This window comes from Schistocerca piceifrons, chromosome X, assembly GCF_021461385.2.
Source record: "Schistocerca piceifrons isolate TAMUIC-IGC-003096 chromosome X, iqSchPice1.1, whole genome shotgun sequence".
Taxonomy (NCBI): Eukaryota; Metazoa; Arthropoda; class Insecta; order Orthoptera; family Acrididae; genus Schistocerca; species Schistocerca piceifrons.
This window is the reverse complement of record NC_060149.1, coordinates 929,693,923-929,713,020: the sequence shown is the minus strand read 5'-3', so window position 1 is coordinate 929,713,020 and position 19,098 is coordinate 929,693,923. Positions and strand designations below refer to the sequence as shown.

Sequence of the window (19,098 nt, the reverse complement as noted above, 5' to 3'; positions counted from 1 at the left end):
GTGTGTAGCACAAAATAATGTATATTTTTTGTAATTTGCTACGACCAAGTCATGTGCATTTGTCCATTATAATTATCCAGGCTGTTATGCCGTGGTTGGTTGATGAATTCTGTGTCGATTCCCAACGTTTCATCTCCGACTGCGGGAGACATCTTCAAGGGGGTCCGTAGCTCAATGGAAGGTCCAACACACTCACTGGCTCGCTACTGACTTGAAGATGTCTCCCGCAGTCGGAGACGAAACGTTGGGAATCGACACAGAATTCATCAACCGACCACGGCATAACAGCCCGCATAATTATAATGGACATGATATTTCCGGCAGTGAAAGTCTACATTTTAGCATCATGTGCATTTGTGACTAACTAATTCTACCAATTTAGGCTAAAAACTTCCAAATTCTGATTATGGATAACTTCATTAACATACTAAGATTAAACCCCTAATCAAGGGAAATACCATTTAAGGAAAAACTATTTAAGCCCCCCAGAGATTTGTTTAAAGGAACAGGTTGACTATAGTATTAGTAATTTACTCAGCCAAAAATCATTTTACAAGTTTAATTTACTTATTAAATATATCTACAAGGTGTTTCATTATACTAGCTAGACTATCAGAATTTTTTAACAGGAAGTACTCTCCTAACGAAACAATCAAGCTCACTAGAGATACCAAAGATTAATAATCATCTGATACTAAATGTCACAGAGATCTGCAAACAAACTGATTCTTGATAAGATACCAAGACGTATTTACCCAGTGCTTCCTTTGTGTTGCCATATAACAAATATTCTCGAAATTGGTTTGTCACATCTTCTTCACATTTCTTATTCATTTGCTCATCTGTACGGACCTCACATACATTCTGCTGAGGAACAACAGGATTCCCAGCAAGTGAACTTGTTGAAGATGATGATGAAGAAGAAGAGCACGAAACAAGCAGCTCTGCTATATCCGCTCCAACTACTGTCTGAAACATCATGTGAATTGTTATACATACATTATGAGTTTTAAGTTATGCTCCCATTTATTTAACAAACCACCAAGTAATCTGTTTAATGCCTTTATTTGAATCATTAGTCGTTGAAGCCAATATACAGGGTGATTCAAAAAGAAAGAACAGATTTCAATTGTTTATTACTGACAAACTATGAAAGATAGAAACACATTGCGCATGTCACTGGATAGAGGAAGGTTCAAAGTTGTACGTCTGCACAGACACTTTACCATACACTCAATAGGAGGACCGTGATCGCTCAAGAAACATTGAAATGGTAGCCCATTTTATTCCATACACAACTGCACAGGTCCCTGTCTATTTAACTGATAGCTTCAACAATTCAGTCTTTCAGCTCTTCAAGAGTAGCTGCCATAGGTTGAACGTAGACTCTGTCTTACGTAACCCCACAAAAAAAAAAATCACAAGGTATGAGGTCTGGTAGCCTCAGAGACCAAAAGCAATGAACAAGATCTTGTTGTCCATCTCTTCCAACCCGATGTTGTGGTATGGTGTTGTTAAGGTAATGCTGCACCTCAAGATGAAAGTGAGATGGGACGGTGTCATGCATAAAAATGAAATCATTGGAATCTTCATGAAGTTGAGGAAACAACAAATTTTGCAGCATGTCCAGCTATGAGATTCCTATCTTAGTTTTCTCCATATAAGAGAAAGGTCTTTAAATTTTGTGTTCGCAAATAGCACAAAAAACACCCAGTTTAAGTGAGTGTCTCATGTTTGACAACTCCAGAATTTTATGCCACCAAATTCTTACATTATGAAATGTCGATACATCTGAAAAGGCAAGTAATTTGGAAAAAGTGTCCTCTGCCATATCCTGGAGAATTTAAATGCAAAATTTGTACTCGTGTTACAGTTGCTGAGATACAATTGCTGCAGTATCTGCTACTTGTAAGGCTTCATATGCAAGCATCATTTCAGAACATACCACACTGTTGTTTGAGGAAGTTGAAGTTCCTTACCTGCCTGTCTTGTGAACAGGTTGTGTGTGACTGCATCTCAGTTATGCTCAACATTTTCATCAGATGTGCATGGCCAATGAGTGCTCTTATCTTTGCATACACAACAAACTTCCACGAATTTTGTATGCGAGTCATAAATCTGCTGGTGCAGACGTGGATTCTTGCTGAATCGGCAGCAGAATGCAAGCTGCACTTCAACAATGGACTGACTACATGAGAATTCCAACATACAAACTTATTTCTTTTGGGGTGTAGTCACTGTGTCAAAACTTACAATCTTCCTCTATCCAGTGACATGCGCAATGTGTTTCTCTTTTGTAGTTTGTAATAAAAAATTGAAATCTGTTCTTTCTTTTTGAATCGCCAAGTACAGCTAAGTAGAAGTAACCTCTTCACCCCTTAAAGACTTATTTCTCATACATCAGTTAATACATTGGCTACAAAACACACACTTATCAATTTTTGGGGGAAAAAAATCCTGCTTTGTCTGAATATGCTACCTAAGTTTTAGCAGGCAACATAATCTTGATTTTTCTATTAATCATGTTTTTTATGACTTTGTAAAACACCATTTTGAAACTGCCCTTTAAGATCAATGACATCTGCACATCTCTGCAGGACATTATCACAGTGAAAAGTGAACTGCACCAGATAAGGTTTATGTATGTTAGTTCTCATTGTCTCTAAAAATAAAATACCACCAAACCTTAAGTTCTTTTGTTAATGTAAGGTTTATATTAAAAAGACAGTATCATTGTGTCATTTGTGCACAGCACATACAGAATAAATTAGCCACCATTTACAGTAAACATCAATATAGTTTAAGATTAAAATACAAGCACTTCATCTCATAAAATCTAAATGGTACTGATTCATGAAAGCAAATAAACACTGATAGAAGCATTGCTGACTTATAAACTCACCCCATTTTGCCTTAACAAGAGTATCAGAAGTCGCCAAAGTAATATAACTGAGCCTCGATCGTACAAGTTGGGATCACGTTCTGCCTTTTTGATCTTACGTGAGCAGAATGAAATTAATGAATTTTTATGTGTAACATCCCTGAAAACAATAAATATCTGTGTAGGTCATGCATTCACTACATATTTAACCAATAAAATTTCAAACGTAAAATAGAAATAACATGTTCATATACCTAATAAGTGGGCCAGGATAATCTTCTAAATCACTGTCAGGGATCATATGAGAAATATCACATATCTCTATGACAGCAGGCTGCCCTTCTAGGGGGCACTGAGGCAGAATTTTCAACATTCGACCTCTTGTGGTCCACACTCCTGAAATGAATTGATGATCTACATATTTATGGAGTACTAAGGAAATGAAAATTTCTGAACATTGAGAGTTGTGTGTATAGTGTACTGATGTAATGCAAACCACTTGAAACAGTAAGATATTTTAAGCATTTTGTTGTGTGAGCACATACAAAACAGTAATATTTTTTAAGCATTCCACTGTGTGAGCACATACAATGTGATTATAATGATGCCTTCACAACACATCAGCATACAGTCTCCAAAATGACATGTAGCATTTGAAAAATGAAATTTAAATTGTAAAAAAAGAACATTAGGGTTTACTGTCCCAATGGCAAAAAGATTTTTTACAGATGGAACTTATGCTCAAGTTTGACCTCCTTTGTGCGCTGCGTGAGGGAGGGAGGGAGGGAGGGAGGGAGGGAGGGAGGGAGGGAGGTGGAGGAGGATACTTGAGGTGGAAGGAGGAGATGGAGGAGAGGAGGAGATGGAGGTACGAAATTGGACATTGCCTTTTCAAAGAAGCCATCCTGACATTTGAATTTTCAATTTCTTTTTAGGGAAGCAATACAATATCTATTTTTCAATGGGTACATGTAAATTTGGAACCCAATGGCACCAAATGCATGTATGGAGGCTTAAAAAAGCGACACTTTCTTCGAACAAATACTTTCACTATCTACAAAATTAAAAATAAATACACATTCTACAACTTTAAATTTCTTTCTTCTCTACCTTTGACATGAGCGGCCATAAATTTCACAGGTGTTAGACGCTGGGGAGTGGTACTTGCTGTTCCTTCCAGTACTGAAGGTTCAGATTGCTCACGTGGCCTGCAAGATAAAAAAATAAAATAAAAAATAAAATTAGTTATCAATTTAATTTTCACACTATCAAAAGTCAGTGGCAAAGGTTTGGACTAGGAATCTGAAAACTGCAACTCTGCTTATATTGCAATATGAAATCAAACTGAATCCCTTTTTGAATGGAGTGTACTCTAGTAATGGAGGAGTACAAATATTATTTTTAAATAGTCAAGTGTGTAATACTTTCTATGTTACTATTCCTATGACATTCTTGTCCTTGATAATAATTTTGAGATATTAAATAATTTTATGAATTTAATAGTCCACTTAGTTCACAGTTGTATGTACAAACAGTTTGCACTGGTATTGCAAAAGTGTATTTCTAGAACTTTTTAAAATCTGCTTGAAGAGTAATGGTAAAAACTACACTGAAAGGTAACTTTTTAAACTTAAACAAACCTGACATTACCAGTAACATTAACAGCACAAAATCTAATTTGAAACTGTTGACAGAAAACAGAAAATAAATGTCTAACCAGCTGTGAAAAATAAAGAGGCTTTACCGTCACCACCACAGAGTCTATAAATCAAATATTCCTGTTAAAGTTTAGCACAAAGGAACTCAATATAATGCACTTTCCTCTCATGATGCTATCTGGTTATTCTGAATGAGCTAAATTATTTCATTTGATTATTACAGTCTAGCAAAATCACAGAATGCAGAGCTTGATCCACAGTAACATGAATATTGTTGAAGCAAATCAAAATTACTTTCTGGATCACCAGTAGCAAACACACAGAACATTTCCACAGTATAAAAGAAAGGAGAAGAGAAACATATCAAAATCAATTTTGTTGTTATAGTTTCTCAGCATATCCATTTATAACAATATAAAATCTATATAACTAATGAGTATATCTACAGTGACATTAAATTAACATAACCAAAAATGTGACACACTATTGTAGTAGTTTAGTCACACACAAATAAATGTACTCAGATCACACCAAGGCATTTAATAGCATTTTTCTAACAGTACACAAGAAAACATACTGTTCTGGTGTAACCACAAGCACCAGAACAAAGATGAAGAATGTAAGAGAAGAGAAGGCAGTGAAACAACATCAGCCAAGGATGCACTTATTAAGACCGCATCATGATAGGAGCGGCATCTACAAGAGGAGAATATAAGCGCCGCTCTTGCCACCCTCAGCCGCTCGGTATTCGGACAGTATCCACACAGTTGTATACCAGCACTCGCAGAACAGTTATTAGTGATAGATATCCATTGCTTGTCTGAACATTGTCTATAGCAATGAACATTACTGTTTCCATGTCGCCCACTGCCTGTGAAACTTGGATGTAAATACAAATACAAGTTAAGTATTGTCATTCTTCTTATTTGTAATAAAAACTATTAATGTGATTTTGCTTTAATTGTTGTATAGCACTCCGAGAATGCAGCATCCTTTAGGCACCCTATATGAGACGAGTACGCAGGACCTCACATTTTGCAAAGAGTATCCGCTGAACCTAGTGCCTGGTGGCCACGGAATTGTCGTTTCTGTTTTTTGTGCTGGCACCTTAATTCTCTCTTTGCAGGGGCGCTCACTGCTTTTAGAGTTTGTCCTTTTTTTCTAATTCGTGTTTTCAGATGGGAGTTGCAGAAATTGTCCTTGCTTGTGCCTTAATTTTACTTGCTTGCCTTTACTTATTTTTTTTTTTTTTTTTTTTTGAATCTTCCAACGTGCCCACCCCACCTGTCCCACCCCCTGCTCAGGTGCCGCAGCTGCACACGTTAGATGCCACACAGCTAATGCATAATGCAAATGTTTCAGTTCCAGACTTAACAAATCTCCACATTACTCAACACAGTGCAGCAGCTGCTGGCCAACACTGCGTGCCTGATGGAAGAAGCACCGCCTACTACAGCTGCTACACCACCTTTTCAACAGTTTTGTGAATGAGAAGAAGAATGGCTCGAGTGGTTGTCACAATTTGAAGCCCACGTCATCACCCACAATGTACCAGGTACTGTAAAACTTCCCTGTGTACTATCAACAGTAGGAAGTACAGTGTTTGGACTCCTACAAAACTGTTCCCTAACGCCACTCCGAGTGAACTTGCTTATGATGATGTGGTAGCGTCCCTAACTAACCGACAAGTGAGTGTGGTAGCAGCTAGGTATCAATTCTTTACTTGAAAAAAACTGTCATAACAAACTTTTCACGAATGGATAACAGATTTGCAAGGTATGACAAGGAAATGCAAATTCAAATGTGCTTGTGGTGCTTTATATTCAGATGTTATGTTGCTTGATGCAATCGTTTACAATGTACCTGATGTCAAACTCAGAGAAAAAAATTTGGAAACAGTCCGATCTATCATTTCATCAGGTAGTGCAAAGACTAGGTCAGTAAGATTCTGGTGCCTTGTCGGCTCATACATTTGAGCAGCCAGCTATTTTCCAGGTCGAGTCCCTTTCTGGCACTCACCCCATTCCGCACTGGCAGAGTGCGCTTGCCACGTCGAGTAAACAACGTTCCACACCGAGTAAACAATGTTCCACGTCGCATAAGCAGTTCGCAACACAGGCGGCTACACAGGCAAATAGAATTAAGTCTTGCCCTCAATGTTATTCGCGGCACAAATGCCAAGACTGCCCCTCCCGACAAGCTCAGTATTACACCTATGGTAGGAAAGGACACGTGCAATCCATATGTTTGCAACGGAACAAACATAAGAATTTGGCCCATTCGCAAAAATCTAGTCACAAGGACCATGTCATAAATGCAGTATATTCAATGTCTGCAATGGGTTTTAGCAAAAACAGCATGCGTGCAGTTTCTACAGTGATACACCAGTCAAACAAACTTTTTGTTCATTTACTTATTTGTGGCAAATGTGTCAAATTTCAGTTGGACACAGGTACCTCTGTCACATTGCTAGATCGTCACACATACGAACTGTGAGGCTCCTCATGCCTGTCTAAAATTAGCACGCAACTGACAGCTTGTAATGGACGTGACATTCCCGTTCTCGGAACATGCACTTTGCCTGGCATGTATTACTTGCATATGCGAACAGTGACTTTTACAGCGCTACAATCACGCTAGTGTGTGAACATATTTGGTCTTCATTCAGGACAATGTGTTGTCAGTGTCTGCATTCGATGCAAAAGACAGTGTAGCTAGTGTGCTAAAATAATTCCCAGAAATTTTTTCTGGAAGTTTAGGCATGGCTAATAATTTTGTTGCACATATTATTCTGAAAAAAGATGCTCAGCCAAAATTTTGCCAGGCTAGAACTATTCCCATTGTATTATGGGACAAAGTCACTGCTGAACTTAAAGAATTGCAAGATGGCAGAATTATTGCACCCACATCAGTTAGTCAAGGGGCAAGTCCACTGGTTTTGCTTCCCACACCTTCAGGTGGTATTCACTTCTGTGTTTGACATTTCAACCCACAAACTGTGATTGAAACTTATCCATTGCCACGCCCAGAGGATCTTATGGACAAATTAGGCACTGGATGCTACTTTTCAAAAAATTGATTTGTGTCACACGTATCTTCAAATACCACTCGATGAAGAATCTCAAAAAGTGTGTGTGGTCAATACTCGTTTGGGTTTGTTTAAATATTGGTGTTTGCCTTTTGGCAGTGCTTCCGCACTCACCATTTTCCAACGGTATTTGGAACAGCTGACTGCACAAGTGCCAAATTGTTCAAACTCTTTGGACGATATTGTAGTAGTAGGTCTTACACCTGAAGAACATATTGCAAATGTATGTCCTTTGTTACGTGTGTTGTCTGATGCAGGACTTAAGTGTAGACTGGACAAGTGTGACTTTTTTAAACCTGAGTGGCAGTATCTTGGTCATGTCACGAACAGTCAAGGTGTACATCCTCTTCAGTTGCATTTGCTAGCCATACAGGATTTTCCAGTTCCTTGGAATGTCACAGAGTTGCAGTCAGTCTTAGAGAAAATTAACTGTGTGTAACATTCATACCAAATATTACACAAATAGCGGCTCCATTGCATCACAAGCATATTCCCTTTGTTAGGACAGATGAGTGCCAAGTAGCTTTTCAAAAACTTAAAGATGCATTGCTCAGTGATAGATGCTTAGTTCACTTTGATCCTGACAAACCAGTTGTATTGCAAGTTGACACTTCCTCTTACGGAATCCGTGCAGTGCTTTCGCACAGAATTGGTGATAAAGACAGGCCTATTGCTTTTGCATCAAAGGTGTTGTCCAAAGCTCAGTGTAACTATTTACAGATTGAGAAGGGGGCATTGGCTATTGTGTATGGTGTCACCAAATTTCACCATTATTTGAAAGGCAGAAAATTCTACTTAGTAACAGATCACAAGCCCTTGCAGTCATTTCATCTGACAGAACCGGTTCCTGTATGAACTGCCCAAAAATTGCAAAGACGGGCTTTGTTGCTGTATCAATACCAGTACGAGATTGTGTATCGTCCGACAACTCACCATGGTAATGTGGACACACTTTCACGTCTGCCGATTGGCCCTAATAAAGACTCTGATGCTTCTGCTGCATCTTGTTGTCACATCAATGCACAGGATTCTGAATTGCTTCAGTCTTTCCCACTGAACTATAAGACTGCACAGGCCACGGAATCTGATTCAGATTTGAACATTTTGCTCAAGTACATTCACAAATCTTGGCCTCGTTCCTTGAATAGCATAAAGAACTCTGTAGTGCGCCAATACTTTGCACGTTGGCATAGCCTCACTGTGCAGATAGGTGTGAATCTTGTTCAGAATGACAGGACAGTCACGTGTGTTGATCTCTAAAGCTTTGCAAAAATAAGTGTTGCAGTTACTTCACCAAGGACACGGGGGGAGTGTTCATATGAAACAGTTAGCGCATCGACACTGTACTTGGCAGGGTATACACACCCAAATAGAACAGTTGATGTCACAGTGTCACGCATGTGCGGAAAATCAGTTCGCTCCACCACAAAAATTCTCTTCTTGGCCTAAGTCACACTCGCTATGGCAACGTGTGCACATAGACTTTGCCGGACCTTTTTGGAACACTCGCTGGTTGATTGTGGTTGACTCATATAGCAAGTTTCCTTTTGCTGTGCTAATGAACTTGACAATGTCACGGAGGACAATTCAGGTGTTGTCATTGATTTTTTGCCTCTAAGGTTTACCTGAGGTAATAGTGTCAGACAAAGGACCTCAGTTCATATCAAATGAATTTGAAACATTCTGTGAACACAATGGCATACAGCATTTCACTAATGCACTGCTCTATCCACAGTCAAACGTCGAAGTGGAATGTTTTGTCAGAACCTTCAAGCAGCAGATGGCCAAACTTCACTCCACAAACACCAACGATCAAAGTTTGTAACTGTTTCTCGCCTCATATCATTCGCACCCATGAGGAGGACCATCACCAACTGCATTCCTTCACGGCTGCTGCCAACAGACACTGCTCCACCCTCCTCAGGATCTGTCGCCAAAGGCAGGCCCCAAGTATCGCTTCGTGCCACATGATGTTTTCTTTTTACAGGGCTTTTTGCAGCAGCAGACATGAGCGCAAGGCAAGATAGTCCATCGACTTTGCGCTTGCATGTATCTTCTTTCAGGTCCAGATGACTTGCAGGGCCAACATCAAAATCAACTTTGCCTCTGTCATTTACACAATGATCTTTCAGTCTCTCTTTCCCCAAATTCAATCATCTAGAGGACAGCGCGGCCACAGCAGCTGCCAGAGGGTATCATCATGACACCACGGGACAACCCCACTGAGAAGGAGCCTTCACCTCCTCCGCTTCCTCTTGTCCTACTGATGGGGCTGGACCCACCCACACTGCAGCCATCGCCACCTTCTCCATCTGGTTCATGGCAGCAGGAGGTGGACACGTACCCTTCTGGTTGTTTTCCATCAGATGTTTCCGCCAAAACGCAAGCTGGACGGTGGGGTACAGCCAGTAGCTTGACGTCCCCTGCAGCCACAGCTTCCGGCTCGGTGATGCGCTCACATTCCTGCCTCCCCCGTCAAGGTCGCACTCCCTACACAACAACGGTCCATCACATCACTTGGGGAGGGGGGGGGGGGGGAGGAATGTTCTGGCATAGCCATAATCACTGGAATGAAGATGAAGAACGCAAGAGAAGAGGAGGCGGTGAAATGACATCGGCCAATGGTGCGGTGATTAGGGCCACACCATGACAGGAGTGGCCTCTAAAAGAGGAGAATGTAAGCACCACTCTTGCCAGTCTCGGTTGGTTGGTATTCGCTCAGTATTTGGACAGTATTCGCACAGTTTTTGTCCAGCACTGGCAGAACGGTTAGTGATTGATATCCATTGCTTGTTGAATATTGTCCTTAGCAAATAACATCACTGTTTCCATGTCGTCCACTGCTTGTGACACTTGTTGTAAATACATGTTAAGTACTGTCATTCTTCTTATTTGTAATAAAAACTATTAATGTGATTGTGCTTGTATTGCTGTATACCATTCTAAGAATGCAGCATCCTTTAGGCACCCTATACTAGATGAGTAGGCCCCCACACATACGATGAGGCACAATGGCACATTATGTTTTTGAAGTTTTGTTGTAAATCCTCAACACATTAAATGAACTTTTTCTGTATTGTGTTATAGTTATTGTTGCTGGAAGATACAAAGGGAACCAGCCACATTTTCCACTATGAGGTTCTGTGTGCAAATTCCACACCTTGTTTGTTTGAGTGTCCATACATGCACTGCAGCCACAAGGCTGATGTTTTCCTATAAGTTTAGTTGTAATCCTTAATCAGAACTGAGCAGTTTCAGAGAGCATAAGAAGAAGATTGCAACTATTTTGCAGCACAGTCTTTCTTGAGTGTTTAACTCTGTGAGAAGACTGGGGGAACTTCTTTGAGTCATTAAAGATGTTCTGTACTGAGACCAATATCATCCTTCGACCAGTGAAAAAGTAACTGCAGGAAATTACGGACGACGATTATCACGTATCATGACACTATAACGATGATTCCTTTGGGCTGTATTGAGCAGTACAAAGCAAGTTAAAGTCAGTAAATTTCAGTTTTTTACTGTTATCAGCAGATAGTACATCATACACTGCAACACAATAAACGCTCCAAGAATTTAAATTGCTATGCTATTTGCATCATTATAGCCAAAACCACAATTTTTCTTATATAGGAAGATCTAGAATGGTGTCCGCTTGGCCTTGTGAGACCAAATGAGGAACTGCTTGAATAAAGAAGCAGCTACATAACAGGATTCATCTACTGGCAATAAAGGCTGGAGGGATCAGTGACAAGCTGATCACATGCCCCACAATCATACACTGTTCCTCATACTGCCTTCTGGGTCTTTCCATGTCAATTCAACCAATTTGAGAAAATGTTCCAGCTGATAGTCTCAGATTTGGCTTAAATTTAGCACACCAATGTTACCAATGTTACCAAGTGTGGAACACTCATGTACAAAATTTTAAGTTCCAGAATTATGTCTTGTGAAAGAAGGTGGCATGACCCGGAAATTGCAACCCACATCTGGCAATCTATCTTCAGACCCAACTTCAGGTCTTAACAACTCTGGAACTATTCCACACAGTTCAGTGAAATTTTTACAACCCAGTAACATCCACTTAGAGAACACACTCTATGAATCAAAACATCAACAACATATTTCTGAGGGAAACTAATAAATTCCAAAATGTGATTTAAAAAAATGTAATATGTTAAAAGGTACATATTGTAGGTGCCCTCTATGCCAAATATAATTCACTCAAAAAGGGTATAAATTGTTTGTGGTAAGCTTAATGTGGCCTAAACACACACAGAACTCATCTTGCCAATATCAGTCACACAAACAGAGTTATATGCACACAAAAATACAAAAATTTGAAAAATTACCTGAAAAACATGGATTTTCTAAGTGTGGTAGCACAAAAGGGACAAATCATATCCAAGCCAAATTTCAAACACTGCATAAGTACACCATAATATAATATGTGGCAAAATTTCAACTTGTTATTGCAAGGAATTTGTGTACAATAAAAGTTGACAGAGATGTATTTGGTTACGTTTCTTTTAACACGATTTAGCAAGTAATAGTGATGATGCAGACAGCTTGTTTCAGATGAAGCTGCAGCAATTGTTGGGAGCCATAAGGCAACAGAAAGTTAAACAATGGTAGTTTTCAGGGACTGGTCAGTACTGTTGTGGGAAGTCAGTATGGAGGCAGAAGAGTGTACTAGTGGTGCTTTTGTTCAAACAAGTTGCAGTATTGGTAGAGGACAAGCATCTGAATGCCATAAAACAACATATGTGACAAAATGTGGCATTCGCTTTGTACTGTATGATGTGGATGAATTGGACCAAGATTTGTTGCTATGGAGATCCGGGATACACCCTGTGGGCACAAGAAGTACAGTTTCAGGAAACTTTAGTGTTTGTTATCATCATATGAAAGTGTTTCTGGATAATTATTCTTTCCTACAAAGAAGTTGTTTTGATCCATTTTGGATTCATAAGAAGACTGAAGTGTATCCTCAGAGAAATTGATATAAAATCAGTATTGAAAGTGAATCAGTGCATGGGACTTAACATGACACCAGGACAAAAATTATGTTACAGGTGTGTTACAATGCTAAAACATGAAGAATATTCTGATAATTTACATGACAGTGACGAAGAGTATCAGCCACCTACAACCACAGCAGATGAGCAATTAAATACTTCAGTGACTGCTCTTGGTTTGTCGCCCATGAAGACACACAAAGATGGGAAAAGAGACAGGCCCAGCTATGGTAGAAGCAAACTACAAGAAGCTCAAATGGAATTGAAACACGAATGGTGGAAGAGGAAGAACTATCTGCTCCAAAGGAACAGAAACATGCCACAAGTGCTCTGATTTGGACAAAATTGTGCATGATTTGAAAGAAAAATGTGCCGTATCCACACACCAGAAAAAAGTAGCTATTCTTACCCTTGCACCTTCCAGGTGATCTACTGACTACACTGCAAAGGAATTCAATGTTTCTACATATATGGTAAAGCAAGCAACCCAAGGAGTGCTTCCACAACTGCAGCAGGCTCAGGGTAAGCAACTGAGTTCAGAAATAAAGGTGCTAGTGTCGGAGTTTTATGAAAATAATGACTACAGCCGCATAATGCCTGGAAAAAAAAAACTATGTAACGGTGAAAATGGGAAATGTACGTGTACAGATGCAAAAAAGACTGTTGCTATGCAACATATCAGAACTATATGTAGAATTCAAGGAAAAGTATCCCTTTGGCCAAAATGGGTTGTGCCTGTAAGTGCAAGGGGCACACACAATGTTTGTGTATGTGAGACCCATCAAAATGCTAAGCTGATGTTTGCTACTATAAAGGATTCTGGTCTGGATTACAAAAAATGGTTCAAATGGCTCTGAGCACTATGGGACTTAACATCTGAGGTCATCAGTCCCCTAGAACTTAGAACTACTTAAACCTAACTAACCTAAGGACATCACGCACATCCATGCCCGAGGCAGGATTCGAACCTGCGCCCGTAGTGGTCGTGCGATCTGGATTACAGAGGTGCAATGAAGCTGCTAGTGTGTGACATCAGTTCCTACCAGTGCGTGATACACAGGTGCGAAAAGCGTCCTGGTAAGGCAAATCTTGCAGAACACGTGAATAACAAACTGTATGGTGAACTCCTTATGGCTGACGATGAACTTGTTCCTTATAAACAATGGGCACACATGGATCGCACAAGTCTTGAAACAAAGCAAAGTACAGTGGAAGATTTTCTTGAAATGTGTTGTCAAAAAATGGACAAACTGACCACACACAGCTTCACAGCAACAGCACAATCGGCTTATTTCCAGTTTTGTAAGGATAATTTGAAACAAGATGAAATTATAGTTATACTAGACTTTTCTGAAAATTATGCATTTATAGTTCAAGATGTCATCCAAGGATATCATTGGGACAACAGTCAAGCAACTCTCCAGCCATTTGCGATTTACTATAGAGGTGACTCATGTGATGTGTCTGTCATGAACCTGTGCGTTTTTAGTGACTGGTTAATTCATGATGCCATTGCAGTTCATGCCCACATTCGCACTGTCATGGCATATGTGAAAAACAAGCTGCCTCACATACATACTTCAGTGATGGGGCAGCTAGTCAGTACAAAAACTGTAAAAATCTCAAAAATTTATGCATGCATTACCATGATTTTCAGATTCATGCAGATGGAATTTTTTCGCAACAAGTCATGGTAAAAATGTATGTGATGGTACTTGTGCTACCATTAAGCACATGGCATCACGAGCTAGTCTGCAGCACCCTACAGAAGGTCACATTCTAACACCTCTTCAATTATTTACCTGGATACAGAAAAATATCTCTAGCATACAATCATTCTAGGTTTCGAAAGATGAGGTGAAATCAGTCTAAGAGATGCTAAAAAGCAGACTAAAACACGTTAAAACTGTTGCAGGCACAAGGAGCCATTATCACTTCTCTCCAGTGGACTCTGACAATGTGCAGATGAGCAGACTGTCCGGTTATAACTATAGGTTCACGCACAACATGTGTCTTCACAGTGTGTCTGACTCAGGATTCAGAAGCAAAAGCAGCAACATACAACCAGGTTGATACGTTATTGCTGTTTATGATGACAAATGGTACTTAGGATGTGTTGCAGAGTGCTGTGAAGCAGAAGGTGATGTATTTGTGAACTTCATGGCACCAGCACGACCAGCAAGAGCGTTTCATTGGCCACATTTGGCAGACAGGTGTTGGATTCCTTTTGAACATATTCTTATGACAGTTCCAGTTCCTACCACAGTGTCAGGAAGACAGTACAATTTGCCACTCAATGTACAGAGCACAGTAGCTAAAGTGTGGGAGAACTTCTGTTCGAAGCACAATCAACTGGTTTTTAGCAGTTAAGGAGCAGTAAACATTAATGATAGGTTGTGGTTAATCTGTCTATATGTTGTTGCTTAGTGATTAAATAGTTGTGGGAGAAGATAACAAGAGGCAGAACAGTTTACAATATGTTTTTACAAAATTGTGTTGTGGAACAATGGCCACATCACCAAATACATCTATCAACTTCCATTGTACACAAATGTCTTGCAATAAAATGCTGAAATTTTGAGATATATATCATTATGGTCTACAGTGTGGGAAATTTGGCTTGGATATCACTTGTCCCTTTTGTGCTACCACACTTCGAAAATCCATGTTTTTCAGGTAATTTTTCAAATTTTTGTATTTTTGTGTGCATGTAACTCAGTTTTTGTGACTGATATGGGCATGATGAGTTCTGTGTGTGTTTAGGCTACATTAAGCTCAGCACAAAAAATTTATACCCTTTTTGAGTGAATTATATTTGGCATAGATGGCACCTACAATATGTACCTTTTAACGTATTACATTTTTTTGATCACATTTTGGAATTTTTTTATTTTCCCCTCAGAAATATGTAGTTGGTGTTTTGATTCATGGAGTGTGTTCTCTAAGTGGATGTTACTGGGTTGTAAAAATTTCACTGGACTGTGTGGAATAGTTCAAAAGTTATTAAGACCTGAAGTTGGGTCTGAAGATAGATTGCCAGATGTGGGTTGCAATTTCCAGATCACGCCACCTTCTTTCACAAGTCATAATTCTGGAACTAATTGGCACGGGAAACTAATACTTTTTTTACACGAGTTTTCCACACATGGTAGAATTAGTGTACTGAATTTCAGTCAAATCTGAGACTATGAGCTGGAGCCCCTGGTTGAACTGACATGGAATGACCCTTGTAGGCAGCAGTCGGCCAGTCGAATGGGCCTCAGATGTAATCCATGAGTGGTGCTTATGTTTGCATTTACTGCTTCCGCTCACTGATATGATACTGCAACCAAGTTGGAAAACAGGAAATGGTTTGACCAAAGATCAACAGACACTTGCTTTTTATGTGGAGTGCTGAAATGTGAAGTATGGAATAGTGCATACCTCAGCTCACAAAGGCACTTCGATTCTTTCTAGATTCAAATTTGATTGTTTGTTGTTCTGTGATTACATTCTAGTAGCTGTCATAATATTTTAGTGACTAACTATGTCCCACAAACTTTGAAGTTTTCGACTACTGCTCCTGATGTCCTGATCCTACCCTATGTAACAGATATTTTCATAAATGGAGACTTAGCTGGAATGACGACAATTCTCATGTAAGATGCACTCTTGTAACATAAAATAAACACCCAGTATAGCAAAACTTGCCTGGTGCCAACTATATTTTTCTTTAGCACTCTTGTACAGAAGTTACAACATTAAAATGACAATTAAGTGATTACATGAAGGTCAATAAGATAATACTTTCGCCAATAAGCAAGCCCTGCATCGACAACTGTTACTGCAGATGGTGTGTACTAAGAATGACTGTAGGTATGCTTCTGCCTAAGCCTAAATTTCTATAATTTTCCTGCCAAAGTAATTCAGTGTTTAGTGTGTAATTTTTTAACTATTATTTGACATTCACTCTCAAAATTTTGAGGGTCAGCCTTACTGTGATAACACACAATCCTCCTTGCAATGCTTCCCTAGGATTTTGTGAATTTTGTTTATTGCCATCTCATGATGATGAAACACACACATATTTCCATTAAAAAAGAAAAAAAAGACATACATTAACAGTGAATTGGCAAAGAATATCAGGTATGACAGCTTTTGATGAAAAATCAATCTCTCTCTCTCTCTCTCTCTCTCTCTCTCTCTCTCTCTCTCTCTCTATCTCTCTCTCTCTCTCTCTCCCCCCAACCCCCCTCTCTCTTTCACTCTGAACTGACTGACTGACTGACTTCATTCTGTTGTAGCATGACCTGTACAGGATTGTTCATAATGTCACACCATGTTCGTGGAAGGAGAAATCACATTGCACCAAAAAATATAAAGGTGGGTGACCTACAGGATATAAACAAGAGCAACTCAGCATGAAAATGAATAAAAAAAATTCACCCATTTCACCTTTTAATAAGTTTTCTTTTCTTATTTGATTCTTATTAACAGCTTAGGTATTTGAAATATATTTGCACAGCTTCACAAATATGAGGACAATTGCCATTTACATAGACACTTTGCAAGATGAGATTTTCACTCTGCAGCGGAGTGTGCGCTGATATGAAACTTCCTGGCAGATTAAAACTGTGTGCTGGACTGAGACTCGAACTCCGGACCTTTGCCTTTCACGGGCAAGTGCTCTACCAACTGAGCTACCCAAGCACGACTCTCGCCCTGTCCTCACAGCTGGCGGAAGTAAAGCTGTGAGGGCGGGGCGTGAGTTGTGCTTGGGTAGCTCAGTTGGTATAGCACTTGCCTGTGAAAGGCAAAGGTTCCGAGTTCGAGTCTCGGTCTGGCACACAGTTTTAATCTGCCAGGAAGTTTCACTTTGCAAGATGTCCAAGACAAATTCTGTGTCTGTGATTTAACAGTAGTTTTTCTTTCAAAATCACAATGAGAAATACTTTTAATAGTTATTTCCAAAGACACCATCACCACAAACAAAAGTCAATGGAGTTAATATTTGTGATATTCAATTCTAATCTCTATGTGTCAGTTATAGCGGGTAATCTTAAGACATAATTCAATTTCTTCTGCAATAATGCACCTTTCACATGTTATGATAGTGACTTTTCATCATATATACAATTAACTGTAACATCAAAACACAAAACAACTTATCCCTTGTTACAATGGAAATATTAATACATATCTGGAAAAACAGTTTAGTTAATAAGATTGTACATAAATCATTATGTACTTCAAAATGAATTATGAAGTTTACTAATTCCGTAAGCATATTTCCCAACACTTCTGTCAACAGTACACCAAATGAGCAAGCTGTATCTTAATTACAACCAATAATGGAAAAATTATGAGGAGGCATTCCACAATTCTGGGAAATACTTATTACAACTCACATTACAAATAAACCACCAACAGGAGACTAAAGCACAATGTGTCTTTCACAGTCACAAAAGAAGGAAAATGCCTATGCCACCACTCTTAGCCTTAAAGATAGAATTTATTGATTAGAAGCTACAGAAATAATCAAGCAGTAGTGAATGTTATAGTGATTAGTTGTCCTTTTAGCCTTAAATTGAATCACAATCTGTTTCCTTAAAACTGTACTCACAGTTTATGTAATGGTTCCAAATATCCAAAGAATATCTAAACACATGAAATGTACCAGCTAGTGAAATACAGGTTTGCAACAAATGAATACGACAAATTACACCAACAAGACATCTATGGATTTCTCTATTAACATCTCAACATAGGAAATACATCAGCTACAGAAGATCAAAAACTGATGAGTTCAAAATTCACCTCACCTCCTAGCACCATAGTCAGAGAGAATAGATGATGACCGGTAGTAATCATGATGATGATACTGTCCTGTTCTGTATCTGCAAGAGCATGGTCTACATCAATTAATGCAATGTAAATGCAAAGCAATATATCAGCAACAGTATTATCTTATGTTAAAGACAATAAAATGAGCATGTCATCATCTGCTGCTGAAGAAATAACTATAAGTGCAATGGACAACTGGTACCCATGTGTGTATTCTTATAATGACTGGACTACAACACTGACTTGCAAAGGCTTTTCATTATAGAAAGAGGACATCCATTAATCAAATCTGTGATACCATGATGCAGTGTGTAACAAGTACTTCACAATACTTTGTACCCATAAAATCAATACTAAATCATCTAACAATTTTAATTTATCCAAAATGTGCAGGATCCTCGGGTCTTGAGACCCTGGTCATAGAACTTTTGAAATAAAAATCAGTTGTAGTTTCTTTTTACACAAATAAACAAATAGTAGAAATACAAAATATTATAACATTAATTCAAATACAGCTTCCATAATATATTACACTAATTACCAGAAGCTTAAGAATGTGAGCTTAAGAATGAAACATAGTCAGCACTCTCCTGAAACAGTTTAATCAAGTTACAGAAAACAAATCACGATGAC

At 38.9% G+C, this 19,098-nt stretch overlaps 1 protein-coding gene across 3 annotated transcripts in view; it reads right to left on the bottom strand.

Annotated features, from left to right (window-relative positions):
* LOC124723218 (protein transport protein Sec16A-like) overlaps positions 1 to 19,098 on the bottom strand; it is a 228,572-nt gene that overhangs the window by 76,615 nt on the left and 132,859 nt on the right. For 2 of the 3 annotated variants that reach the window (XM_047248405.1, XM_047248404.1), the window contains exons 12-16: positions 18,444 to 18,518; positions 3,992 to 4,089; positions 3,136 to 3,277; positions 2,903 to 3,041; positions 756 to 969 (exon numbers count right to left, since the gene is read on the bottom strand). In XM_047248405.1, coding sequence (XP_047104361.1) covers positions 756 to 969; positions 2,903 to 3,041; positions 3,136 to 3,277; positions 3,992 to 4,089; positions 18,444 to 18,518 — 668 coding nt within the window. The remainder of the gene's footprint in view (positions 1 to 755; positions 970 to 2,902; positions 3,042 to 3,135; positions 3,278 to 3,991; positions 4,090 to 18,443; positions 18,519 to 19,098) is intronic. The other variant, XM_047248406.1, reaches the window with a different exon arrangement.